At 41.7% G+C, this 27883-nt stretch overlaps 3 protein-coding genes across 5 annotated transcripts in view; 1 reads left to right on the forward strand and 2 right to left on the reverse strand.

Annotated features, from left to right (window-relative positions):
* LOC124119725 overlaps positions 1–27883 on the forward strand; it is a 75902-nt gene that overhangs the window by 33439 nt on the left and 14580 nt on the right. The window lies entirely within an intron of this gene.
* LOC124119709 lies at positions 1083–21573 on the reverse strand. Of its 3 annotated transcripts, none has more exons than XM_046482315.2 (13): positions 21346–21573; positions 17432–17574; positions 13331–13508; positions 11300–11423; positions 8005–8178; positions 7039–7226; positions 6523–6696; positions 5500–5747; positions 5004–5140; positions 4083–4259; positions 3356–3993; positions 2836–2932; positions 1083–1862 (listed from the first exon to the last, which is right to left on the reverse strand). In XM_046482315.2, exons 2-13 carry the CDS (start codon positions 17565–17567, stop codon positions 1656–1658), a joined length of 2478 nt encoding a protein of 825 aa, XP_046338271.2. In that variant the 5' UTR covers positions 17568–17574; positions 21346–21573; the 3' UTR covers positions 1083–1655. The 3 variants fall into 3 exon arrangements, with proteins under 3 accessions (XP_046338271.2, XP_048258836.1, XP_046338278.2); XM_048402879.1 differs by having other exon boundaries at positions 17432–17591; XM_046482322.2 differs by having other exon boundaries at positions 17432–17609.
* Positions 23341–26224, reverse strand: LOC124119747. The gene is made up of 4 exons (XM_046482384.2): positions 25632–26224; positions 25226–25445; positions 24401–24728; positions 23341–23722 (listed from the first exon to the last, which is right to left on the reverse strand). Exons 1-4 carry the CDS (start codon positions 25925–25927, stop codon positions 23559–23561), a joined length of 1008 nt encoding a protein of 335 aa, XP_046338340.2. The 5' UTR covers positions 25928–26224; the 3' UTR covers positions 23341–23558.

A 27883-nucleotide genomic window follows, 5' to 3' on the forward strand; every position in this document is an offset into this window, starting at 1 on the left:
CACAGAGTGTGTACAAGTTTTTAACAAGCAAGATTCTTACTCACTCAACAGACATTGTCAGATTTTGTTACTGTGGTTTAAGAAAGTCTAAGGTCTGTTTAATACCTTGTCTGACATTATAACAAACAATCTTGTAACCAGGGTAACTGGATTAGTTAGTTGTATTGCTGGTTTTCAAATTAAATCCTCATGAAATGACACAGAAGCTACTTGTTTAGTTCTGTATAGGTCTTTGTTGCATCATTACATTAGTATCTTCGTATGGGTGCTGCTCATAGAGGCGGCTAAGAACCTGATTCAGTCTTTGGTGTCGGCTAGACTATGAAAACAGCTTGTTGTGGGGGGTTTCAAAGCAAGCGCTAAGCCGTCCCCGGTTAGTGCTGAACACGGCAGCCAGGACTGTGACAAGGACATCACGTACGTTACACATCACTCCTGTCCTCAAGCATCTACACTGGCTTCCGGTTGAGTCAAGGATCATGTACAAACTGCTGTCTTTGTCTTACAGGTGTGTCAACAACCGGGCTCCAGCTTATGTCTTCATTCTGCTCCAGCTTCATAATCCACCAAGAACTCTTTGATCAGCAAATCAACACCTGCTATCTGTTCCTCAGTATAGACTTTCAGTGTGGCTTCCCCACCTAAGTTATGAAATGATAATTAATAATCTTCTCAGAAACAACAAGCTCCAGACAGCTGAAACTTCAGGAAGATGTGGAGAATGGCAAAATGTTGTTAGATCTTAATATAAAAAAATAATAATTCTTCATATTTGAAAAATGTATGAAGCATCATCTCCTTAGAAAACAAAAGGGTCAAAGATTGTGTAAGAATATGATTATCAGTCACTGGGCTGCAATATTTATCTAACTTTGAATGTACCTGTTGAGCACCAGCTGCTTGGCATTATAAACTGAACACAATAAGTTAGTGATCATGAAAATTTTGGGGGATATTGTAAAGAAATTTTGTCCTCACTACAAAACAATATACCCCAAAATATTCATGATCCTTAACTTATTTCGGTCAGTATACATAAATTTGTCATCAATATGGTAAACAAGTTAGTAAACCAATGAGGATCATATTATGTATTTTATTCAACATGTCTCAAAAAGATATACAATGATCAAATAAGACATATATCTTGTACACCTGAATAAATAAACACTGTTACCTAAATGCTATCACAGTTACTGGTGTGCTCAGAAAGTCTAAGGTATGTTAGCTTGTCTGCCGTTATAACAAACAATCTTGTAACCATGGTAACTGATTGTAGGGCTGGGATGGGTAACTTGGGTTCTCAGGTCGGGTAAGTCCTGAGTTGGACCTGGGTACCGTCAGGTCCACCCGGGCCCATGGTTAGTCATGTGACATATTGTTTAATGTTATTAACAATAAAACTCCATGGTGACACTACATGTTGCTAATGTTTACATTTCTTTCTGACTAATCATGCATCCCTTCTGAAGTTTATATGTTTGAGTAAAGATAAAGCTTCAGTTAACTTCAGTGGATCATTTTATAAGTGTATCTAAATAGTTTTTGACAGGACTACGTTAAAACAATTCCTAATCAGACCAGGGTAATAAATATAGACTCATCCCAGTCCCACTGGATTAGTCAGTTGTAATGTCTTATTTCTAATTAAATCCTCATAACACGACACAGAAGCCACTCTTTTTACTTGTAGCTTTGAGAAAACTCTGTTGTGTCATCATTAAATTAAAATCTTCATGAGTGCTGCTGATATCACTGTAATTGTCCATTGAGGTAGATGTGTTGCAATTAGTGGTCCCCTGATTATTTGCTTCATTTCTTGTTACTTCCTCTGATGTATCCATCTGTATTTTCTTTAAACACTGAAGAAAAAGACAATTCTTATAATTGTAATACATTCATATATTTATGTATTTAAACTACACCAAAATGACAATTTAATAATATGCAAGATATACAAATGATCTCCACTGATCAGATCAGAGATCTTCATGCTCGCTACTGGTACACATAGATCAGAGGACATCCAGTTACAGGTCATGTCAAAACGACCTTTCACAAACTTTGACTTACCAATGATATGCCTCACAGGAAGCTGACAGCAAATAGCAAAGCTGCTTTCTTGAGCTTTACAGTACTTATTTCAAACTGGCAACTTTCATTCCAGATGACAGTTTTAAAAATATTTTGACTAAGTTCTCGATGCAAAATTCAACTGAAGGAAATAAAATTCTGGAATATCTAACAGATGGCCGAGATTGTATGTCAGACAGGGAGTATCTGATGGTAGGTGTACCCCAGTGTATGTCAGACAGGAAGTATCTGATGGTAGGTGTACCACAGTGTATGTCAGACAGGAAGTATCTGATGGTAGGTGTACCCCAGTGTATGTCAGACAGGAAGTATCTGATGGTAGGTGTACCCCAGTGTATGTCAGACAAGATGTATCTGATGGTATGTGTACCCCAGTGTATGTCAGACAGGAAGTATCTGATGGTAGGTGTACCCCAATGTATGTCAGACAGGAAGTATCTGATGGTATGTGTACCCCAGTGTATGTCAGACAGGAAGTATCTGATGGTAGGTGTACCCCAGTGTATGTCAGACAGGAAGTATCTGATGGTAGGTGTACCCCAGTGTATGTCAGACAGGAAGTATCTGATGGTAGGTGTACCCCAGTGTATGTCAGACAGGAAGTATCTGATGGTATGTGTACCCCAGTGTATGTCAGACAGGAAGTATCTGATGGTATGTGTACCCCATTGTATGTCGGACAGGAAGTATGTCATGGTAGGTGTACTCCAGTGTATGTCAGACAGGAAGTATCTCAGGTACCTGCTTGATTTGGACGATGTTGTCAGCGTTGTCTGTGAGGAGGCTGCCCATATTGAGGATGTTGAGGATGCTGCTGCTGTTTGTGTGCGAAGGGGACCTGTTCAACATAGGTAACATAGAGGTCAACATTTACCTCCTCACACTCACTGTGATAGAAATAAATATATCAAGTCACATAATAGGATGACTTCATGTCCAGTTATTCCCCCCAACAAAATTTGGCAGGAATTGACAGTGGGATGTGCTGATTTCCTGGCAATACAATTGACTTGGTACCATGGCTTTGATCAAGGTGAGCTAAGAAATCAAAAAGGGGAATAAAAGATTCACCAATTATGTACAAAATCATGGATGTCATGTATAGCTAAGTCTGTAATGCTAAGATTGCTTTGTGGAAGAGACCTGGATGTAACAGGTGAAAGCCTATCACCCCAAAAGCGATATATCATAGTACCAGATTCAGTGCCATGTTGTTTGTGATGGTGAGCTAAGGAAACAAACAGAGGAACAAAAGACTCACCGATTGTACACAATATCCAGGATGTCAAGTGTAGCTTTGCTGAGGGCCAGACGCTCTGGCAGAGTGCAAGTGTAAGAGCCCTTAATTCCACCTCTTGTTGCAGTGAAAAACTCATCTGGTGTTTTTTCCTTGGTTGTCAATGCAGTCCACAGTTTGTCAGTGATGCTGACTTTGTAGTCCAGGAGATGGAGGTATTCAGGTTTGGCACTGAGGTGTAATCCCTCGATCAGGTACATCATCCTCCTGGGCTTTTCTCTCCGCTGGCGACAGAGGCTGAGATGAAGCTCCTCAAGGAGCTGAGCTGACTGGGTGTAGCCGTCAGATACTATGATCACCACAAGCTGGGACTGGTCCAACAAGTGGAGTCTATCTTTGTTATACTCACTGATGAAAGTGCATGTCGTGTCTGGTGATGCCTGGTTTATCAACTCAGACAGAATAATAGCAAGGCGGAGTGAGTCGTGAGAAAAGCTGAACACAATCTGTTGGCCACTTCTGTCCACTGGCTTCTCGTTACTCATTGTCTGTTGGTTTGGGTCCTTATGTATGATTTCTTTTCTCTTTATTTTGTACAGTTTATCAAAATCTTGTTTCCGACGGAGCTTTTGAACTTTGTGTGGTATAACTGAGAGAGTTGGCTGAAAAAAATCAAGACGACTGGTATAACTGAGAGAGTTCAGGTTAATAGGTCATTTGATATTTATTTGTTTCAGAATGAACATTATACCTTTACAATATTTGGTCCCTTCTGTCCATTTCTGACCAAATTAATCACTTCCCTGGAGATCTGCTTTAGGGCATCATTCTGATTGGCTGCACATCCATCAAGTATGGTCACATGACTGAAGGTGTGGGGGACAGTCTCCATGGGTTCAATACACACAGGAATCAGGCAGACATCTTCCTGGAAGGATGACATCCACTTGTGAACAACTTGAATGAAATACTCACCACAAAACATTCAACTATTCAGTAATGAAGACATGTTATCACCTGATTAGAAGATAGGTCTGATACAGTGAGTGAGTGTTAGTCTGATGTCAGCAGTGTTCCGGTCTGGTGTAAATGGACTGAGAAGCCAAACAATTGCTTGATATCATGGAACAAGCATGGTGTCAGTGACGATGACATACAAGGTACCTGTTCCCACATATTATTTGTAACCATTATTCTACAACAAGCATAGTATATTTGCGACCAGAACCAATGAATCACCACAGCGGAGTTAACCTTAAAAAAATCAAGGGACAATTAGTCACATAAACATAAGGGACATATTTTAAATAAAATAACAATTTTGTTCCAGTTTGCCTGCCATGGGCACTTAGTTTGGAATACTACATAAATCCTTGTCCTAAAGTTGACCTGAATGCTATTTATCATGAAGACATGATTTTGTTTTGTGGAAAATAACTTCTTTATTGTCTGTAACAATATTTCTACCAATTCATCAGGTGAATACTGAGCTAGCATATTGAGTCAATATATACATGACAAAAGTCAGACTTGAAGTTCTGTATCACTTCTTATGGGGGAATCGTGGTTTGATTGACAGGTGGTGATATGTTAATCCGGCTCCAGTATCCACATGAAGGAACCAAACAAACAGTAAATCCTGTGACAATTAAATGTTTGTGCCAATTCTTACTGAAGTTAAAACCCTAGCAAGTGCGATGTTGTATTCCTCCTGACAAACGTTGGATGTCATGTAGCTCATAGACAGCAGCGCCACCACGCAGCGGGTGCCGTCCATGGCGTCATACAGGCTCTGCTGCCAGAGACTTCCTGCAATGGAAAATAAATAATTGCTTCAAATGTGAGTGTTTGTTAATGGTTTCATACAGCCCTCAGCATTATTCCAGCTATATCATGGCAACCTATAAATAACTAACTAGAGGCAAACATGACAGAAAGAATGAGTGACAATGCTCACATCAGGTACGTTGACAAGCATTCAGTCAAGTGACAGTCTCCCCTAGACAGCCAGACAAGCATGAGGAGCTATGGACCATTTCTGTCGCAGAATCCCCACAAAATTGATGTACTTTCTATATAAAATAACAGCAACTTCAAACAATTTTCGATCTCAGCAGATCTGTTGACCTGTCATGGTTGAATAAAGGTCAGGAGATTGTTAACGTTACCAGTCGTGAGTTCGCTCCTGTCGAAGAAGACACTGAGTGTGGAGTCCTGTTCCTGAAGACACTGCAGCAGAGTCTGGGCAGGTGTCGGGTCTCGATGAGAGTAGGATATGAACACGTCATATGTCGTCCTGGCTGGCAGGGTTGGTACCGAGTTATCTTTGGGCTGGTCAGACTCAGGCACTGAACTCAAAATTGTTATACATGCCTGCTTGATCAGTATCTCAGTTACCTCCCCTTCTTTCCGTTGTCTGCAATAGAATACACTCATAATTTTCGCTAAGTATAGTAACCTTGAACTAATAATAATGTATTACTTGCAAATACAAGGGCCAGCACTAACTTCTTACTGATGTATGTGTGTCAACACTGAGAATACTGGAATGACACTTGATAAGGTGTGCTGATCTTTAGCAAATGTTTACTGACATCTAGCATGGTGTACAAACAAGGAGAAAGGTGCAGTTATATCCAGCAAGGTGTACTGACATCCAGCAAGCAATACCAACATCAAGCAAGATGTACTGAATTCAAGAAAGGTGTACTGATCATAAGCAAGATGTCCTGAACTCAAGCAAGGTGTACTGATCATAAGAAAGATGTACTGAACTCAAGCAAGGTGTACTGATCATAAGCAAGTTGTACTGAACTCAAGCAAGGTGTACTGATTATAAGCAAGATGTACTGAACTCAAGCAAGGTGTACTGATTATAAGCAAGACGTACTGAACTCAAGCAAGGTGTACTGATTATAAGCAAGACGTACTGAACTCAAGCAAGGTGTTCTGATTATAAGCAAGATGTACTGAACTCAAGCAAGGTGTACTGCCATCCAGCTAGGTGTACAGACATCCAGCTAGGTGTACTGCCATCCAACAATGTGTCCTGACTCAACCAAGGTGTACTGCCATCAATAAGGTGTACTGGCATCTAGCAAGGTGTACTGACACCCAAGAATGTGTCCTGACATCACCCAAGGTGTACTGCCATCAACCAAGGTGTACTGCCATCAACAAGGTGTACTGACCTGCACTCCACGTACTGCACCAACTGCATGTAGGAGGGGATGGAGGTGACCGTCTCAACATACATGGGACAGATCTGGTGGTGTTCAGACAGGCGGTTCACACACAGAGCTATGTTGAACTGTTCCAGACACTCCTGACTCTCCACATACGCAGGGCTCAAGATGGTGATGATTCTGGGACAGAAAGAGAGAAGAGCTGCACAATTGAATGCCAACATTATCAATACAATCAGTGACTGAACAAAACACTGCATCACTAAAACCTCCACGTCTGAAGAATTGTATTCATGGATGGACTGCTCAGAGATTGTATAAACACTTTACACAAAAAGAATGAAATATCAATCTTTGCTGTGCACAGTGTTATCTCTGTAGCGAGTGAGTGATGTAGTGAGTGGGTATGGTACACTTACACCCCCATTTTACAGTTGGGTACAGGAAGTACATTGACACCACTTGGACACCTGGATCCCTACTCCAACTATTATCGGCTGTGGGATTGTGAAGAATCCTGACCTGACCGACTGCATCATGACGTGGAAGACATTTTCCTGCCACACCTCGTCGGCTGAGAACTGGAGCTGTTGTTTGTACACCTTCAGTCCAGGGCGAATCTCCGTCAACTGGGCAGCAATTTTGTCGGCCCAATGGTTGTCATGGTTACTGTGGGAGATGAACACATCAATACTCTGATCCTCTTCTGGCTGCAAATATGAAACTGATGGTGAGATACTGGTTGAAACTGATGGTGAGATACTGGATGAAACTGATGGTGAGCTACTGGATGAAACTGATGGTGAGCTACTGGATGAAACTGATGGTGAGCTACTGGATGAAACTGATGGTGAGATACTGGATGAAACTGATGGTGAGAACCTGGATGAAACTAATGGTGAGATATCAGGTGAAACTGATGGTGAGAACCTGGATGAAACTAATGGTGAGAAATCAGGTGAAACTGATGATGAGATGTCGGATAATACTGTTGGTGTGATACTGGTGGTGAGATACTGGTTAAAACTGGTGGTGAGATACTGGATGGAACTGATGGTGAGATACTGGTTAAAACTGGTGGTGAGATACTGGTTAAAACTGGTGGTGAGATACTGGATGGAACTGATGGTGAGATACTGGTTAAAACTGGTGGTGAGATACTGGTTAAAACTGGTGGTGAGATACTGGTTAAAACTGATGGTGAGATACTGGATGAAACTGATGGTGAGATACTGGATGAAACTGATGGTGAGATATTGGGTGAAACTTGGCGAGATACTGGGTGAAACTGGTGGTGAGATAATGATATGTGCAATGGTAACAAGCAAAAGTCTTTCCATTCACATAAAGGCATCATTGTGTTTTGCGTGTTTTGAAATTGGCCATCGAAGCATGGTGGGAACCTTTGTTGTGTCATAAGAAGAAAGAAGTCATCTCAGCACTGCAGGAAAGAATTATTGTGTTACTGAGAAATTCTCCTTATCCCACCTGTCTGAGGTTCTGTGACTCCCACACTTTCTTCAACTTCTTGAACAGTTCCACGGCTACCATGTCTCTCTCAGCATACAGGACAATCTTCAGACATCGCAGAGGGAGGCCGGCCTTGATCCAATGACAAGCTCCATCCACCATTGCCTTTAGCACTGCCACTTTTGACTGACCCTTGAACATACAGAAATAATAAGGTTAGGAGGTACATTCTGAGTGAGCTGAACATTTCGTAGTGAACGCAAATCACTTACATTGCAAGACCAGTGTTTATCAAAATTGTAGATTGCATGTTACAGATAAGTGACATTTCTCTTCTGTAAGAAATACTCTCAAAGTTGAATGTGTCACGGGTTGATTTTCTTCTAACACTGATAACCCAACTAATATAAGAGGCTTAAGGCCTCTGAGGATTGACAATGATATGCCATCAATAAAAGTCTTGGGAATCAAGGTCATGTCCATGCCTTGGACATCTAAAATATATAATTGAGAGTAAGCTGGACAAATAGATAGACCCAGGTAAATCTCTGACAGGCATTTTTAAGTTTATGGTTTACAGATATTTTAAACTGTTTGTTTTTCGGCAGACCAAAATGAAAATAAAATCAAGTTTCCTCTACAATTTTATGGACATGAGCTTGATTTCCAAGACTGTTATTGATGATTGATTCTACAATTTTGTTATAAAAAATTTGATTTTATGATATCCTAAATTAACTATATATGTATATAAAAATGCATTTTGAGATACATAAATGTATGTTTTAGAGTAAAAATATTATTATTATTACTATACTTATCCTGACTCATATAATTAATGGCCGAAACACAGGGGAAGAGGGGATGTCTGGGTGGGCACTTAAGCGTATGAGTCAGGATGAGTATAAATGACATTTTGACTCTAAAAATTACATATGCTACCTTATCCTGACTCATACTAAATGCTTGAATCCCATGGAAAGTGGTGGGTTTCATCTGTGTGTGTGGTTCAGAACGAGATCTGTTCAATTAACCCCTTGGGAACAAGATAATCTTCTTTATATCCAAGCGGAGTACCACTTTGTTCTTGTGAAAGAGAGGAATAAACCTTATAGATTTGGTGGATTTAGTAAAGTTTGTGACAGGAAATATTTGTTTCTGCTTTCTTTAAATGATAATATTCAAGAGAAAGACATAAACTTAACACAATCGTTTTCACTCATGCTTTGAATTATGTAGTAAAACAGGGGAACATGGACTCTTGGCCATTGGTTAATGGACAGTAACCTGACATAAGGAAGACTGCGTGATAATGGGTGAGAACTAGTAGAACGGTCTATCTTCTAGTATGCACTGTCAGTTGTTGTGCAACTACTAACAGCACATATTGATGAATTTCAGCAACATCTTATGCGGAGAAGTCTCTGAGATAGTGATTACCGAAGACTGCGTCCCATCTCCAGAAACAACTTTCCATAATCACTGGGATGGAGCAGTTGCCCTGAAGTGCTATTATTGATATGGCTCTCGCTTCGTGCTGATTGCATTCTGATGGTGGATCCAGCCCTGCTGTCTTGTAGGCTTTAACTGCTCTCATCCAGAAGGAGATGATTGTTCTGAGACTGGATAATGGAATGAACAGTTCTTCTTAGACTTTATCTTCTGGAGCATGTACTCTGCAGATAACTATGCATTGTTACAAATCTTCAGCAAACTCTATAGAATGGATGGACATGAAACTGTCTGTCTGTCAAGTTGACCTGGTAGCCTGGTGAATCTTGGCGATGAAATCCCATCTCAGACTGAGATGGGCCGATGCATGGTTGGAGCTGTCAAATCTTGTGAGAAATCGATCACCTGTATCTCTGACATTCAGCCTGCTGTGGCTTGGGCGAGTAGAATTATAATAAGGACATGACACCATGAGCATGGGCTCTGCTATCATGCATGATAGCGGAAGTTGAAATTAAGAGATATTATTTGGATGAAATGGTCGCGGATGTGAAGGTACTGCAGAAATGACCTTAACCCCTGTGAAGCAAACCCAAATGCAGCAACCGCTGCCTTGCAACAACTGTTGCCAAGCAACCTATGTTGCTTACCTATGCAGCAACCGTTGCCAAGCAACCCATGTTGCTATGCACCTAGCGCTGCCAGGCAAGTATCATTGCCAAATAATGAGCGAGGGCAACTATTGTTGCCAAGCTGACCATCCACTGTAAAGCAGACACTAAGCCATCTGCTGTAAAGCAGAATGGATAAATTGGTTCCTGATGTAAAGCGGGCAACCCTATCCTATAGAATTTATAATTTGGGATGTATCCCAAGACCCCAAATGTAATTTGCCCATCCGCAACATTTTATTCATGACGACATCATTATATACAAACATAATGCTCCAGTAAAGTTCCACCAAATTGACAACTGCAAAGCTTGAATAGCTAGTAATTTAGGACAACACGATGGGTGGGTTGGTGCAACAAACTACAGATGAATGTGAGAATAGAAAATATGTGTTGTATGGCTGAAAGCGGGAGAGCAAGTGCCGCGTGAGCCGATGCCATGCTACAAGATGACATAGTAAGTATAAACAAACGCTCCTATAACGGACATGCCAAGAGCGGATCTAGGCCAGAGACATTGGCACCATGCAAATCAGCACGTAGACGCACAGAATGAAGGTGTTTAGCTGTAATAATAATAGCAACAGTGCCGAGCCTGACATAAAGGCATTTAGTTCTAATCACTAAATGCTAATAATGTCTTCTGGGTTAAATGTTCAAAACCAGCTTTTGTAGAGGTTCATGGACATCACTGGTGAGGCGGTTAAGCACCACATTCAGATCCCAGGCTCTTCTTTAGTTGATCTTCAAGCCTGTATGATTTCAGTAAGGCTATCAGTTCTGGAACCTTGGTGAGCTTGATTCTGTTACCCATGGTAAAATGGAGCTGCCTGCTGCTTGGTAGGTGCATAATATGCTTAAGATTCCTTGTACACCTAAGGTGACATTGGAAGTCTGCAACTTCTGGTGAAGTGGCTTTAGCTGCTGTGAACCCTTGGACCTCGCAAACTGGTCAAAACTCTTCCATTTACCATCATATAGACTTTAAGTACATCAGCAAAGAGCTAAGGCCACTGCCTACCTGCTCTAGCTGAATATCTTCTTCTGGTGAGGTTTAATGTTACATGTTCCATACGTGACGTTTGTAGATATTAAAAACACCTGAATTTCATATTTTGATACCTTAGACACGTACAGAGGACAACAAAGTTTCCACAAAAAGCAAAACATAATTATATGTGAACTCTGACCTGTGCTCCTGTGGCCAGGAGAGGGGTGATGACAGTCGTGTCCTCATTGTTAAAGATGGGGGTCATTGCACGGAACATGTCGCCAATATGCTGGGTAGTTGGTCGTCTCTCAGTCTCACCAGCCCTGGGGATGCATGCATTATATTGACATTCATGTTTGTCTTTGTTGAAATTATTTTTTGTTTATTACTCTTCCATTAAAGATATCCATTTAAATAATATAGTGAGTTTTACACATTTTACAACCGTAGTTTCATGAATCCTGACACCAGTCAATATTACTCCCATAAATGTTATAATCTCTGCATTATCCATGATAAATAAATAGCTGTATAGTAACACCATTGTCTACAGAGTGAACATCCTTGGTTATCCATATCACATTTCTATTCTGTTATGATATTTACCCTGAACACATTCGCCACCATAGCTTCATTTCGGAAGTGAAGTCACCAACTCCATCTCTCCAATCACTAATTTAGCACAGAATTTCTATCACTCGATAACTTGAAATCAATAACCAATCAAGATGCATCTTGTGAATGTGAGTTCGGCATAGATTTTCTTTATAATCACGGCCTTATCCAAGCGAGTCCTTGTTTACTTAAACAAATTACAAAACTGTCATAATTTATTTTTTTTACTTAGAAAACATGTTTATCTGAGTTCTTAGACAGCAGATGAAGTTCTTAAGCTACAAGATGTTTCCCTTGTATTTGCGACGGCATGCAAATATCAAAACGAGTACTGCTAATATTGCTTCTTGTAATATTTTGCATTGTTGTCATTCAAACTCATCTTCCCAAGACCAGGGAGTTAACTGTGCATCAAATCATGTGAGAACCTTGATTAAAAACATGAAAAGATTAGGAAAATATCTGTTGATGCGGAGTTGGCGGTACACATGCTTTGCAAATCCTGCAATCGACCGAAATCTGCACAACAGTTTACGAACCGGATGTCGATTTCGTCATGCGATTTTGATTGGACTATGCATAGACTCATTAGTCCAGCCAAAATTCCATAATTCCAGCCCAGTTTGGCAAGGAAACTGGACTTTTACAGTCAGATAACTCCCTTGCCTTGGGAAGATGTTCAAACTGGCTTCAAAATGAAGTTAAGGTGGCAAGGGGTCCAGGATACTGGTCATAATAGAATAACACAGGATAATCTAGGATCACGGATAGGTCCGTGCTAGGATATAGACGGAACTGAGCCAAGAAACCATCAGTCTCAACATGAAGCTTGTGACGTCATCATCTATTGTAAATGTCCTGACAGCAATGATTTAAAAATGATTTGTTGTTGTTTCTGTTGTTTTGACAAAGTTTGCATAGTTCATTCCTGTGCAAATAGGTGATGACATCTTGACCAAAGCTAAGTGAAATGATTCCTACACCCATACATATTTTCTGTGTACTTAACCTTACAGCAGTATTTTAAATGGCAGGATAGGATCAGCTTAATTTCTCACTGAAACTGTAAAAGCCTTTTTTGCAACAATATTGCTTGACAGAGGACACCATGTTAGAGTGTTCTAGGAAATGCATCTATATTATAACATTTCCCAAAAATACTCAGATGGAAGGAAGATACTAGAGATCGTCAGAGATCAATGAGGAAACGGACACTCTTAAGTTTCCAATGCTAATAAGAAATATAACTATCGCCAACAATAATATCAACCATATACATGTACTCAGTGATAGAATACTAATTTCAGAATTTTGATTGTTAGTGAAGTTGCCCACAAAATTACACAACGCAGATAACAAATCATTATAGTAAGTACTGTCAACATAACTTTGTGTCCAGTTTTCTATATCTCCCATATTCATTGTCCAACTACTTTTGCGAGGATTACGAGTTATGCTTAAATAAAAAAAAAACTTTTACATTTTCTTGATATGTACAGGAAATATCTCTTCACCATAGAGATGTTTTGGGTCTGTCTTATTTCTTGTATTTTAGGACATTTAATACCCCCATCTACTGATGTTCAGATTTTTGGTTGCCATAAGCATTCCCCACCTCTCAAAACACACCAGTCGTCGGTATGGCACATTGTGGGGCAGAGGTTTGGACACCCAGCAATGGAAGTTAGTCCTGAGGTCAAGCTCCTTGTCTTTTGACAGCTCACCGACGCTGATGTTCAGATTCCGACTCAAAGCCCCGATAAGTGTAGATGAGATAGAATGTGAATATCCCCCTGCACAAAGATTCAGTAAAAAAGATCTAAGTTGACAATTAAAACACTGCATAAACTTCTGTTATATACATGTGAAACTTAATCAAATCTAAATATATTTTACATTTGTATGCTTTTCTTGCATTACTCCTTAAAGCATTTTCTCATTTTCTTTGACAGAAAGACTAAGTTGTATGAGGTCCAGCTGAAAAAGAAGTTGTTCCATCTAGTTGTGAGGCTAATCCCATCACACAGCACCCACGTGATCACAGAACCTCACTAGAGAGTTCGAAAACCAGCTCTGGACTGCTGGCGAAATTAATGGCATTAGGGGTTTGTGATCTGCTGGGCAACGAGCAGAGGACCAAAACTGTGGACACCCTTGACATCTTACAAGGCCACATCCCTCAGGAAGTGGCTGGCAAAGACTGGGTCGGATCTCCAAAAGCATACTTCCATGATGGATTTGATGGAGCATTTGCTGTGGAGAGCCATGGTGGATGCGACCGATCAGATCTCATGAGGGTTGTTGGCCCTGGAAGGATCGTCTTGATCCATGTTGAACCTTAGATCCCAAGATGAAAATCCTCAGTGCTCAAACCGGGCACAAGTGAAGTTCCTTCATCTTCAGCCCCCACAATCAATGAGAGTTGTAAAGGATCTGTCAGGATGTCCTGGGAGTTGATTCTTAGCTTTGAAGTCTAAGCACAGCCCAAGGTGAATGGCTCACTGCGCTCAAACCGGATGCGGGTGATGTCAAGTGATTACAACTTTCTTACCCTCACCGCTGAGGTTAAAAAAGGAAGCTGTGTGGACAGGCTCAAATGGTGCACCACATAGCAATTTGAGAACCACTTTCATATCCCAGGCAGGAGGTCGGAACCAGGCTTTTCTGATACTCTAGCGCAGCATTGCTTGTTATGTGATCTTTGTCATTTTGCAATCTTCCAGAACTGCCAACACCCAGTTGAGGGCCACCTGGTAGGTAGTAATGGCGCTGCCCTTTAGGTGTTGTTTCCTGGGCCAAAAAAAAAGGAATTCTGCCCAGAATTGGGGGAGACACAGCAGTAGGACCCTGAAGGTTCTCCTTACGAAAGGACTTGTCATCGTGGAGTAGTCAGGTAGAAGGTTCATGCAACTTGGCTATGGCTTTGGCTGCTCTAGCCATGTAGCCCTTGGCGCCTAAGGCCCTTTCAAGATGCACCAAGTGTGCAGATGAAACCTGCCTGGAGATGGGTGCAGTAACCTGCTGTGTGGATGTTCAGCCACCTTGGTAGTTTGAGTGGATCGTTTGTGGCCAGGTCTTTGAGAGGGACGCTGAGAGTGTCTACAGCCCAAGCCTGTGAATCTGGAACTGGAAAGATGTAAGTCCGGATCTGGAAGTTCTGACTGGTGGCAAACAGGTCTATGTTTGCATAGCTGAGAAGCAGGTTGAAGGCTTTGGGGTGCAGCTTCCACTCCATGGGAGCCACCTTGTTTGGCCTGGATAGAGCATCCGCAAGGATGTTCTGACAACCTGGGATGTGCCAGATCTACCAGATGGAAAAAAACATCTGCTTCAGCAGGGAGTGAGAGAGCACCCCAATCTTGTGGAGAGTCATCTACAAACAGGCATGAAGTAGGATTGGGTCTGGTCAAGGAGACTCCTCCTATAACATTTGACTCCACCATCCACCATAGAAGATGAGGTGTGCGGTGCGACCGTAGGACGATGTAAATCAACAGATCCTGGCACCTTATGAAAGAAGCTAGAAAGTGCTGAATTGGGTGCGGTTGTAAGCTTCCTCTGGATGTCCACTGGCGAAGGACAAGGGACTATTGAAGAGCAGGGAGCAGGGAGCAGATGGCGCTGGTTCTTGTGCCATCTGTCCCTTGGGACAGTTAGGAGGTCCTGGTCGGTCTTGAACAGGCCTTCTATGAACTGGAGAGTGAAGGATGGAGTGAGCTCCGACTTCAGATGGTTCAGTCAATGGAGAAGGTGGGTCGCCAAGTCCTGGTGGTTCGTCAGACAGTATATATGATATACGACTCAAACTGGATGTACCTCAGGTGCAGGTTCGACGCCACTGGCTTGGTGATTTGTGTGAAGAAACATCGGGGCCACAGAAATGCCAAAATGGGAGTGCCTCCCATTGGTAGTGGATACCATTTAAGAGGAACCTGAGGAACCACCTGCCGGAGTAAGAGATAACTTAGCAAAGTCCTCAAAGTCCCCCATGCCACGTCCATGTCCTTCAACATTGGGTTCGGCAGAATGGAGGTAGGCTGAAACCAAATAGTATCTTTTTTATCCACGCCTGGACCCGGGGAAGGAACAACAGCATCCAATCGGTCAGCCATCCACTCTGGCACCTGGCTGAGGCTCAGATGGGTGTCCTTCTACATGGAGGAACCCTGATAGTTAGGCACAAATGAGCCTTCTGACAAGTCTGAGCGATAGTTGAACGATCAGCACACAGGGGAACGGTGCCTGGGCCTCAGTGAATTGAAGCTGCATCGGGAGGAAAACCAGGAGACGCCAACCTGCAAGACCAACACAGCTTTGGTGATAGAGGTGCTACCGGGAAGCGCAGGAGGTGCAACAACAGGCACAAGAGGTGCAGGAGGGGGAGGAAGAGGTGCTGGCGGGAGTGGAGGTGCTACAGGTGTAGGAAACAGTTGAGGCATCAACATCTGATACAGCATGGACTGCATAAAATTTTGCATCCCAGCCAGGTCTATGTAAGGCACCACCTGGAACGACATCTGCATTGATGGGGAGCCATGTGGCAGACCAAACCCCTGAGGGGCCAAAGGCGCAGGTGCTTGAGGAGGCGCTGTGTAGAGGCCCAGAGGTACAGGTGCTGACAGCAGATTATACACTTGGGAAAGTGACAGCATCGGGGAAGTCAAAGGTGCCCATTGGTCATCGGTGCCTGGGGAGACATAGACCTCTGCCTATAGTCATTGTCGTCAGAGGAGACGTAGGAGAGGCAGCCCTCTCAGGCGTAAACGACGAGGACAGCTTCCAACCAGAAGTGGATATGATACTAAGTGTGGCAGGGGTTTCTTGAAAATCAGACATCATAGGGTGTCTGAGAGCCTGCTGAGTAAGATGCTTCTGAGATACCTGGAGGTACTTGGAAAAGCCTGGCGTGAGCTGATGCTGCACTTAGTAGCCACGGAGCAAATGTTGGTACAGTCCAGACACAAGGGGTGGGGATCCCTGCTACACTTTTAACCATGGCAGTGATTACAGCGGGGCATAAATCTGCAATTAAGCAGAGGCAATAATCACAAGGTGTACGAGCAAACAAAGAGAACCTCAAGGCAATTTTTAACCCAGAAACAAAGCGGTTAAAGGATAAAGTTACGTACAACAAAAGTGAGAAAAACACCTTAATTAACAGGAAGCATTAGGTAAGGCTAAGTGAAAGAATTATCAAGCAACAATAAAGAATAAAGAACGTAGAAAGTGACCACGTGGTAAATTCAAAATGGTTAATTGGAACAACAAAGCACATTTTTACAGTGACTTGTAGCCACCATTACATGCAGTATATTAATGTGACGGCAAAAATATGTGGTAAAACAGGAAGTCACAAACCATAAGAATGACATAAATCACAAATAAATGCTGAATAATGAACAAGAAAAAGGATGCCAATAGATTAGCTAGAGCTTTATCATGCACGACTTGTCAGTCTGGTTGACAAGCAGTAATGTGAGGTTCCATGGTCATGTGGGCATTGGGTGATGGGATTAGCAACACAACTAGTTGGAACAACTTCTTTTTCAGTTGGACCTCACACATCTTCATCTTTCTTTAAAGAAAACCCCAGCATTTAATGCATTAAGGAGTAATGCAGGAAAGTTAAAAAATATAAATTATTATTATTTCATCATATAATCTCCATTTTCTCTTGTATTTTTATTTGAAAACATATTGCACAATGCAAATTTACCTTGAGCTGCTGACACGATGACAATGTCCACGGCCTTATCAGGTTGCAGCTGTGTGATGTCCCCTATCAGCAGCTGTATCTCACTTGTACCCAGAGCTGTCTTCAGCTGGATGCTGTCTTCCTTGTGGAGAACCATCCTTCACCTGAATTGGATCAAACACTGAGAGACATCTTTCACCTGCAGAGAATCAAACATTCAGTATCAAGTACCTGAATAAGATCAAACAATGAGAGTATCCTTCATGTGAACAGGATCAAACATTCAGAACATCCTTCACCTGAATAGGATCAAACACAGACAGCATCCTGCACCTGAATAGGATCAAACACAGAGAGCAGCCTTCACGAGAACAGAATCAAACACTGACAGCAGCCTTCACTTGAATAGGATCAAACACAGACAGCATCCAACATCTGAATAGGATCCAACACTGAGACCATCCTTCACCTAAATAGGACCAGACACTGAGAGTATAATAAGAGAGTCAAATTACTGTGAACCACTTTCCTTTCGCACAAATCTTAATATACACCACATATCTTTTCAGTTTGTATTCTCAACCAAAGGTACTTTTTAAATTTTTATATCTTATTTTTTATTTAACCTGGCCATTCCCTCTGAAGCTCTGCACGGATATGAAAAACCAAAATTAATACAGATAAGCTAATCATGGGAGCTAATGAGGGAAAGATTGAGGTGGTGCAGAGGGTCAGATGGGTGTCCATAGTTAGGCACAAAGGAGCCCTATGAAGAGGCTGAGCAAATGTCGTACAATCAGAGGACTGGCTGCTGGAGCGGCGGCTGGACCTCAATGAAGCTGTGTCTAGAGGAAGATCCAGGAGACACCAACCCGCGAGACAACACAGGTTTGGAGGAAGCGGTGCTGCATCTGCCATGATGGGAAACCATATGGTAGACCAAACCCCAGAGGAGCCGAAGGCGCAGGTGCTTGTATAAACGGTTCTTGATTTGGTGGTTTTAGCTTATTCCACGCATCAGGTTGATATTCCATGCTCTCGTGATGTAACCATGAGACGCAACACACTTCATGATTTTTGATGGATTTATTACTGAGACCCGTCATCGTTGGCCACATAAAAAACATGGTTAGGATTCAGGCAAGCATAACACATCTTCGCAAACATACAATTTCACTTGACAAGTTCAATGTGTAATGCAATTGTTTTTGAAAATCCCGCACGTCACTGCATCGCATTCTTCAAATCATAACCTGTGCTCTCGCCCTCACTTCCGTTCAAAGGGACATAACTTGTCCTCGCATACCGCTAATAGTGAAATACACATTGCCATATCATAACACTAAAATATAAATCAACCATTAAATCTCCCAACATTACAGCTTGGTTGTAAACATTTACCACTTTGGTGAAATACAGATACAGTGCTATCAAACAAAGGATCAATCAGAGTGTATCAGGTCCTGGCACAACAAAGGGATGCAACTCACATAGCGAATTTCCATACAACTCCATGTCAAAATAGTGGAATCATTGAGTAATGCACTTTTCTGGGTGCACTTCAGATTTCAATTACCGCCACATGGAGGATCGAACTCGCATTGTCAGCTTGAAGCTAAGCCATTGCTATGCTAGGCTAATGAGTTAATCTACTAGGTTGTAGTCAAAATGGCCTCCAAATTCAAAAGTCAAAATGGCCACAAAAAAGTCAAAATGGGCACAAACACAAAGTTATTAAAAATAAATGAATTCAGTGTGAGCAGGATGTGTACAGAGTAATGAGAGTATATATGTTATATCTGTGTGCATATGGTTTTATGAACTGTTATACAATTTATATAATACAATTAATGTGACACAGTGTTGGAGTTTGTCTGCTTTGAGTTTTGTCAGTGAGGCCGTTATGACTTTTTTGGTGTTGGCCAATCTACTTAGCCAACCCTTTATCAAGGGTGCTATCACAAATAATTAGTGTTGGTTTAACAAGTGATCAGCACCCGATTGTTTACCTTTACGAGGATGCACAGTAGCCATTTACAAAGCAAAACTTGAAACTTGACAAAACAAATTATGCTCAAATTACATTGGATTCATTATAATTTGTTAAAAGAGAGATCTGTGAGGCGAGAAGCAGAGCTGCGCCTGGTAAACTGCAAGTGCATCCGTTGCTGTGTGGTAATAGTCATTATTACCCATTGGTTTAGAAATAACAGGAACCGACTTAATAATAATTGCATGTGCACTAGTGCAAATATCATTTCATGCACATCAGTGTATTGTTTGCGTCATCCGGACGTCAATGTTGACACCATTCAAATCTTATAGTGATGTAGAGTCGGAATGACATCACACCAGAAATAACGTCATTATAGCATTAAGATTGTGGTTTTCCAAGATTTTGGTTGTGATCTGAGCATTTTTAGGGCTACCTTTTAACATACCGTATTCGACATAATAAGCGCCCAGGGCGCTCTCAAAACTAGAAATGGGGGGCTCTTATTAGAATATTATTTTAGTGAAAAAAAAACAGAGTTAAAAGATAAAGTTTGTGGTGTATGCTGACAGCCTGAAATGTTTATATACGACAGATATATTTTCCCAGAATTTATTTGCCCATAAAGGATGCATATAACACACAAGTGCGTATTATGCGCGAATAAATAAGTCTTGTGTACATTGATCAATCGGAAGGGGTGCTCATTGGGTTTGTTCACTAGCCAATATATTAGCAAATATCGCCGTGGGCGCTTATTAGAGCGGGGCGCTTATTACGTTGAATACGGTATATATTTACGAAACTTGCTCTAGCTCAGGAACTACAAGAATTTTGACACTCATTTCGGAAAATCAGTATGGCACACATGCTGGTATATAATCTCTTTACGAGTCAACACCTACTTAGACTGAGGTATGCGATGTCATTACCATTGAGCAACGAAGCAATGCCACCTTAGGATCATATAGCTTCAGCCGCAGGGTTTCACGACACGGCCGCAGGCTAAAACAGCACCACAGCAAAACGTCACCGATTTCTCTGGCGAAAACGGCACCGCATTTGGCGAAAATGGCTACTATGTGTCGGGCGAAAACAGCACCTCTATTTTTAATAACGATAACAACGATTTTTGTAGTAATATATATGGTTTATTTACATGGTATTTGATGTATTTACATGTCATTTGATGTATGTGATGTATTTACATTGTACATACACCTGTATCACCGATGCCGATCACCTCTACAATGACAGGAGATACGCATTTCAAACAGCAGAAAGGGAAGTCTTCTTCAGTCCGGCAAATTTCTCTATAACGGGCCCCAGAAAGTCCGGTTCCACATACTGATGGGTCCACTGGTCACAGTTATCACAGGGCACAGCATGTTGATTTTTTCTGACATTCTTCTTGAAAGGCCATTATGAATAATTGTGACCTGACAGCACCATGTTAGGCCTCTTAAATACAGTTTCAGCTTAAATTGAGTAAAGGTACTTAAAACTTCAAAGCGTATAGTGTTTTCACAATAAGTTAACTGCGCCTCCCAATCAGAGTCGGTGAGTAAATTGGAGTAGGGGGCTAATTTCTTACTTGTTTTATTTCACAATTATTTGTGTTTGTAAGAGACGATGTGAGTTAAATTTCAATTATTTTTCTTCAAAGCGTGTTATGTTTTCACAATAGTTGCGTTGCGTACAAGCTAAGTTGGATTATAGTTGGAGTTGAGGCTAATTTCTAATGCAAACTTGTTTTAACATCTGACAATTATTGGCGTTTGCAAGTTACAATGTAAGTTTAATATCATTTATTTGAAAAAAAATAAGGTGCCGTTTTCGCTTGAGCCGAGGTGCCGTTTTCGCCAATCGGTGACGTTTTGCTGAGGTGCCGTTTTCGCTATAACCCTCACGACACTAGTACAAGCGATGCCCGCTGTCTTACCTCTTGTCACTGGCCTTTATTATTGTGAGGCTGGGACATTGTCATCCACTGAGCTACCAGGGCTACCGCTAGCCATCATGTTGATGGGTCTTTTTCAAAACTTCGGGCCTGGAACCGACTGCGCAACCTGTCGGATGCCTGTCAGTATTGTCACCGGTCTGTTAACGTCCAACATTCCTTTACTGTGTTGGTGTATTATTATTGTTGTTGTTAGAAACAGGAACAGGAAGAAGCGTGTGCAGGTTAATTTAAGTTGTGGATTTTGGGATGAAACGAAGTATTGCTGAACACTTCTTTCAAGTGAAAGCTGTGCAGATCATGCTTTGTTAAATGTTGAAATAATTGATATAAACGCGACAACGCGATATTTTTGACATTTTCGTCAAGGTAATATCATGAGTGAGTATTGTTTAACTGCGCTTTGTATAATATATTTCTGTCATATTACAGCATGTCATTTTAATGTGGGACGAGAGGACGAAGTGATACAGGTCTAAGGCGTTAACACTTCGGTGAAACCCACAAACCTAGAATCGGGATCCAAACCGACGACCATTGGTTTCTGACACGCCTTGGGGAAGCAGCGAATTAATCGATTCAACAGTGCCCTTTCATCGATCAAGAAAATTACTGGAGACGGGTAGTAAATGCGAAAAAATATAGAGAGATTTTTGTTCTTGCTGTTAGTTAAGACGTTGCTTAACAATATAAACACGACTATAACGATATATGAAATAATTTCAAAGACACGATCAGAGATTTGTTTTCATTTCGAGATAAATTTTTTTATTGTAATATCACTTATATGGCATGAAACTCCAGGCCTGTCGACGATAGCCGTTTCCATCCCCATCTTCGCAGCAATATTGTATTTCACTCTCACGCTCTGCCACCCAACCACTCACTCAAGAAGTTGACCAGTTTTTTATTTCTCTCATAACCCCACACGCTTACTGCAAGTTGGCGACGACTAAACAAGCGTAATATATAATATAATCGTAATTGTACCACGAATGTTTTTGTCAAGGAGGCCCACAACACAGCAATGCAACATAATCAGAGTAAATGGTATGTGGCATAAACATTGGGGACTAACTACAGAGGAAAAACAGCACCAATGCGTTATCCCCCCAGGTTCGTGACAACAGTTTTATGAAATTTAGGTCATCGACAATGTTTATAAAACTGAAATGCACACCTATTAGAAGTAAAATTCTCCTTAGGTTCGTGATTACAGTTACGTTAAACACAATACAAACCTACACCATGTGTCATTAATCACGGTTAAGTTCTTTTGCTTTCTTAAGGGATCGGTCATTTATTACAGGTGGGTGGCTGGGGATGTTGAGATGTTTTTGATGCACTAATGTACTGAAAATAATCACCCTTCACTAATGCTTGTCATATTTTTGGATGAACCTCTCAATGACCTTGCACATTTTAACACGACCCTCCCCAAAGACGTGTATTATTTTTTATGGCCCTCTCCTACACACACCCCACCCCACCCCTAATAATTGACCGGACCCAAAATCGGTTACATCTGACTTTTAGGGTTACATCTGACTTTGATGAAGCTATGGTGGGTTGAAATCTGATTCCATGATTCCATGGTCATGTTTCTTCAGGTTCCTTGGTTGGATTCTCCAGTATGTGAAGTTAATGTTTACCGTCTTAATACTGTTGCCAGCGGCACAACCCGTCCCTCACTCACTCACGTCCCACAACAGTTCGAAAGCACATGTCGGGCAATAAATCCTAACGGTTTGTTCTTCGTCGAAATACTGTTGCCAGCGGCGCACTCACTCACTCACTCACGCCAAACAACTGTGTACAAGCACATGCCGATCATTAAACGTCCATGCGGGGATCCAATCCTGACCGTATTCGTGAAAGGAGAACACACTAACTACTGGGCTACATGTGAGTAATGTTCTTTGAAAAATGAAATCTAGTGTCATTGGACCGAAAAACAAGATCAATATCAATTCCGTAATGTTGAACTTTAATGATATATCATCGCATGTACAAATGATGATGCTGATTCCTATTTTCAAGGCGAAATTTGAAATACTTTAAAATTATAAACATTTACAGTGATTCTAGTCAAATCATTTCGGTATTTACAATAGAGCACACATGTCCGGAAACACTTGTATATACAGTCTTGCGAAGGAACACGAACGTTGCCACAACAACAATAACACCGATATCTACTCCAGCCAGAGGTAACAATCACTCATGAAGCTATTAGTCACATGACATATATGTCCCGGAACCTTCCTGAGAAATGACCTATGACTTTTGACCTTCTGTTGTAACCTCTGTGTTGGCTTCGTCACGGGTACTGGGGAGGCTTTCTGATCCGTTTCTGTAACTGAAAAGACCAATATGATATGTGTGATTGATGACAATAACATATAGCAACAAGATGTGGGTCATACGCGGAGATCCAGATCCTTCCCAACGATGCACAGACACGTTTCTTTTAAAGCATACAAAACATTTAGAAGTTTCATAGGTGATCGGATAGGCTATAGGTAACGGTCTTACAACATTGGACCCGTGAAGATCCGGGGAAGACTAGGTCTTCAGCAACCCAGGCTTGCCGTAAAAGGCGACTATTCTTGTCGTAAGAGGCGACTAACGGGATTGGGTGGTCAGGCTCGCTGACTTGGTTGATGCATGTCATCGATCCAAATTGCGTGGATCGATGCTCATGATATCAATCACTGGATTGTCTGGTCCAGACTCGATTATTTACAGACCGCCGTCATATAGCTGGAATTTTGCTGCGGCGTTAAACAACAAACCAACCAACTTACAACATTGGGACTAAATACTTTGGTAAAATACAACAACTATCGAACGCAAATTGCTTCATGAATTAAATGCATTTATCTCATCAGAAAATGATGAGATCCTTTTCCTAAAACCTGTAAGCGTTTTCGTGTGCTACAGTATTAATGTTATTATTTGATCAAGAGGCAATGGAGCTATACGAATGCACCGTGCTATTTCAAACAACAAATGAAAAATACTATTGGCTACTTACTGACAAAGGGTTTCTTGTTTGTTTCCCGTCGTGACTGCCAGCTTGACATCACGTGACTCATCTCTGCGTTCACAAGTTCATCACAGTTGTCCACAGCATCATAGAACTTGGCCACCTTGGCCATGTCGATTGTCTGCTCCTGGATGATGGTGGAGTGGGACAAGGTGGACGATGGCGTGTTCCAGGGTGCCCGGATGGAGAGCTGCTCGCAGTTGGTGGAGATGAATCTGTTGGCACACTCCTCCCATCTCTTGACCTTTTTTGTCTCCACGTCGACGACTGCCCACTTCCACTGGTAGTCACGGTGGACGTCCAGTAGGCCATTTGCCTGAATAATGTCAGGTATCCCCACGTTATTAAGGCTTCCTTCAACCATATGGGTCAATTAAAGTTCAGATATATTCTAGACTGAACAGTATTTTAGTTTTAAAACGGCGTTTCAGCTTAGTGTACATAGGAACACAAACGTTGGCCCAGGTTAAAGTGTGAGTGGGTGAGTTGTTTGAACATTATTTCGGTTATACCAAGGCATGTCAGCGTAGTGTAGAGGAAAGAAAAGGTGACGCAGGTCAAAGAGATTGTGATGCAGGTTTTACCACTATGGTGAAACCCATTCGTGGCAGGTGTATTGTGCTGTCAGGCATAGGCACATACTTGGGGTGAATCTCGAATTCGAACCCACTACCGGACCCACACAACTGGGCCACCCGTACACAAAGATGCCCATACAAAATGGTTAGGCAAATGGAAGAATGGAAAAGCTGATGAATTGCAATACACAAAAAAACACGTGTATTTTGAGGCTGCGGTATTGAATGTACCTACCCGCCAGTGGCCAGATTTCTCCGGATACTCGTGAGCCATCAATGCTTTCTTGGGCTTCCAGGATCCAAGACATGGCTCCGAGCCTACAACTGCGAGAGCTTCCCCTGCCTCACAGTGGTAGTGAGTCTCCAGCCTCAGTGCGCAGGTCTGGGAGACAAAAAAGTTCGGGTCCCGTCCCCACGATGAATGGATCACCCCCTCGTGGTAGGACAGTCGGGTCCTGAAATGCAGAATCAGACTTTAATTTGCAAGTAGTAATTACAAATTACTCTATTCTACTTGTGTAAACACTTGATAAACTATAAAATAACCCATGTGTTAATGTTTTGAGTTGCCACATGCAAAACCTTTAAATAATACTAAATTCAGACAACAACCAAGCACAATTGGAAATGGGTTGGATCACCTTCTATCGTATGCGGGATCCAAGAAGAGGACTTTCTTGTCGTCAGCCACAAGCCACGACCATTCAAAGGATGAGGATACCGGAAGTTCGGCAGTGACCTCCCACACATCAGTTTCAGAAGCGGAGGGCTTAGCAATCAGCTGTTTTTCAAGTCTCCAACTCCCTAGGCCACTGATTGAGCCGATGACAGCAACGTTCACAGCATTTCTTCTTCCTTTGTCGTCCTTCAGACTTCTTTCAATGTAGTCTGGAAGATGGTACAATTTGAACACGACCTTCACCACATCTGGAGACATGTTGCACTCACAGCTGAAAAGTCTTTCAACGTAAGATACGAGACGCAAGCGCTGTGTCTACGCAAATGAAGGTTGCCGAGTAGTCATTATGACGTCACAGACTGAGCCACTTTGACGTCATAAACAATACTACGCGTGTGAGACCTCAGTCTACTGCATTGTACCACGTCAGAGATCCCACTGGCTTGCTCTTACTTGAAATACCAGCCGTAACAAATCGAGTTTGTTTGTTTGTTGTTTATCGCCGCTCTCGGCAATATTCCAGCTATGACGGCGGTCTGTAAATAATCGAGTCTGGACCAGAAAATCCAGTGATTAATATCATGAGCATCGATCCACGCATTTGGGATAGATGACATGCATCAACCAAGTCAGCGAGCCTGACCACCCGATCCCGTTAGTCGCCTCCTACGACAAGCATAGTCGCTTTTTACGGTAAGCATGGGTTGCTGAAGACCTATTCTATTCACGGGTCAACAAATCGAGTAAGAAGACGAGTAATTGTTTTTGGAGACTGGCATTTCTTCTGGTTGTGATATGAGTTCATACTTATGTATTTAAGTTGTTCCTTTTATTTTTTCTAACTTCAGCAGAGGGAATATATTTTTTACCATTAGAATAAAAAATAAATAAAACGAAGTGCATGAGCACGACATTCGACAGTTGGAAATGACTTCTATGGAGGAAGGTCATCATAAAGCACTTCAGATTGTTTTCGAGGTAGTCCTATTCCCTTCTATCATGCATAACACCATCTCGACTGAAAACATTGATTCACTATCTCCCATTTCATGGATCTGCAATGTATCGGGAGGGGCCTCTGCACCAGCCCATAACAGCCTAGAAGGTCCAGGAAGGGCCACCCCATGAGTGTGCACTTACACCTTTTAGAAGATTTAAGGTTTCCTATAGTATGCCTTAAAACCTACTGATGGGCTTAGTTGTACAAAAGTCCATTTTAAGAAAACACAGAGAGGTAACGAAGTTGAAATTGTTTTTTGACTGTCTCCTTTAGAATGCAGGAAACTCAGTGAAGATTAATAAAAACATGTTTAACGTTGAGTTTGTTTTCGATTGTTTTCTTTAGATACAATGTAGGTAGAATAAGAACATATTAAATAGATTGAACTTCTCCATAACCTGAGTATAATCGCAAATGTACTATATGTACCGTACTTGAAGTCGAAATCAGTAAGGTATCACCACCATGGGTCTCAGGGAGGAACCCCACAAGTATTCCTTGATGGGTACGACGATTACATGGTGACCAGGGTTACCACCTCCACCCCCACCCCCATCCCCCTTTGGATTTATCACCACGTTTGTGGACTTGCTTCAAGGCAATCGGAGAAGTCGGAAGGTGCCAAGATGACACAGATACACTTTAGCTCTGCGCCCCCACCTCCGAAGAAGGTCTGCAGGGAGTCGGAGGGAAGGCTGGTGCGTCTCAAATAGAAGCTGGTCAGTTGGCAGAAGACACCTCTTGAATACTTGGATGTTGTTGGACATTTGCTGAAGCTGGGCTGAAAACAGACATTGTACTGTACTGTGAGCAGTGTATATTGTGTATGTAGTGTCTTTTGCAATATACTTTTGTCTAAACTTTTATTTGTCTTTCTAATAATGTGATAATATTATATGTTATGTCAAATGATAACATTTCTGCTGCATAAGTGTTAAAAGTGAAATATGTTCCACATTCAAGTTGAATGAAGACATCCTGTAAATAATTCAAAATATGTGACTTCTGGCGAATAATTCAAAATATGTGACTTCTGGCGAATAATTAAAGATATGTGACTTCTGGCGAATAATTAAAGATATGTGACTTCTGGCGAATAATTCAAAATATGTGACTTCTGGCGAATAATTAAAGATATGTGACTTCTGGCGAATAATTAAAGATATGTGACTTCTGGCGAATAATTCAAAATATGTGACTTCTGGCGAATAATT

Source organism: Haliotis rufescens, unplaced genomic scaffold (assembly GCF_023055435.1).
Source record: "Haliotis rufescens isolate VD_foot unplaced genomic scaffold, xgHalRufe1.0.p SCAF_3, whole genome shotgun sequence".
NCBI classification, from domain to species: domain Eukaryota; kingdom Metazoa; phylum Mollusca; class Gastropoda; order Lepetellida; family Haliotidae; genus Haliotis; species Haliotis rufescens.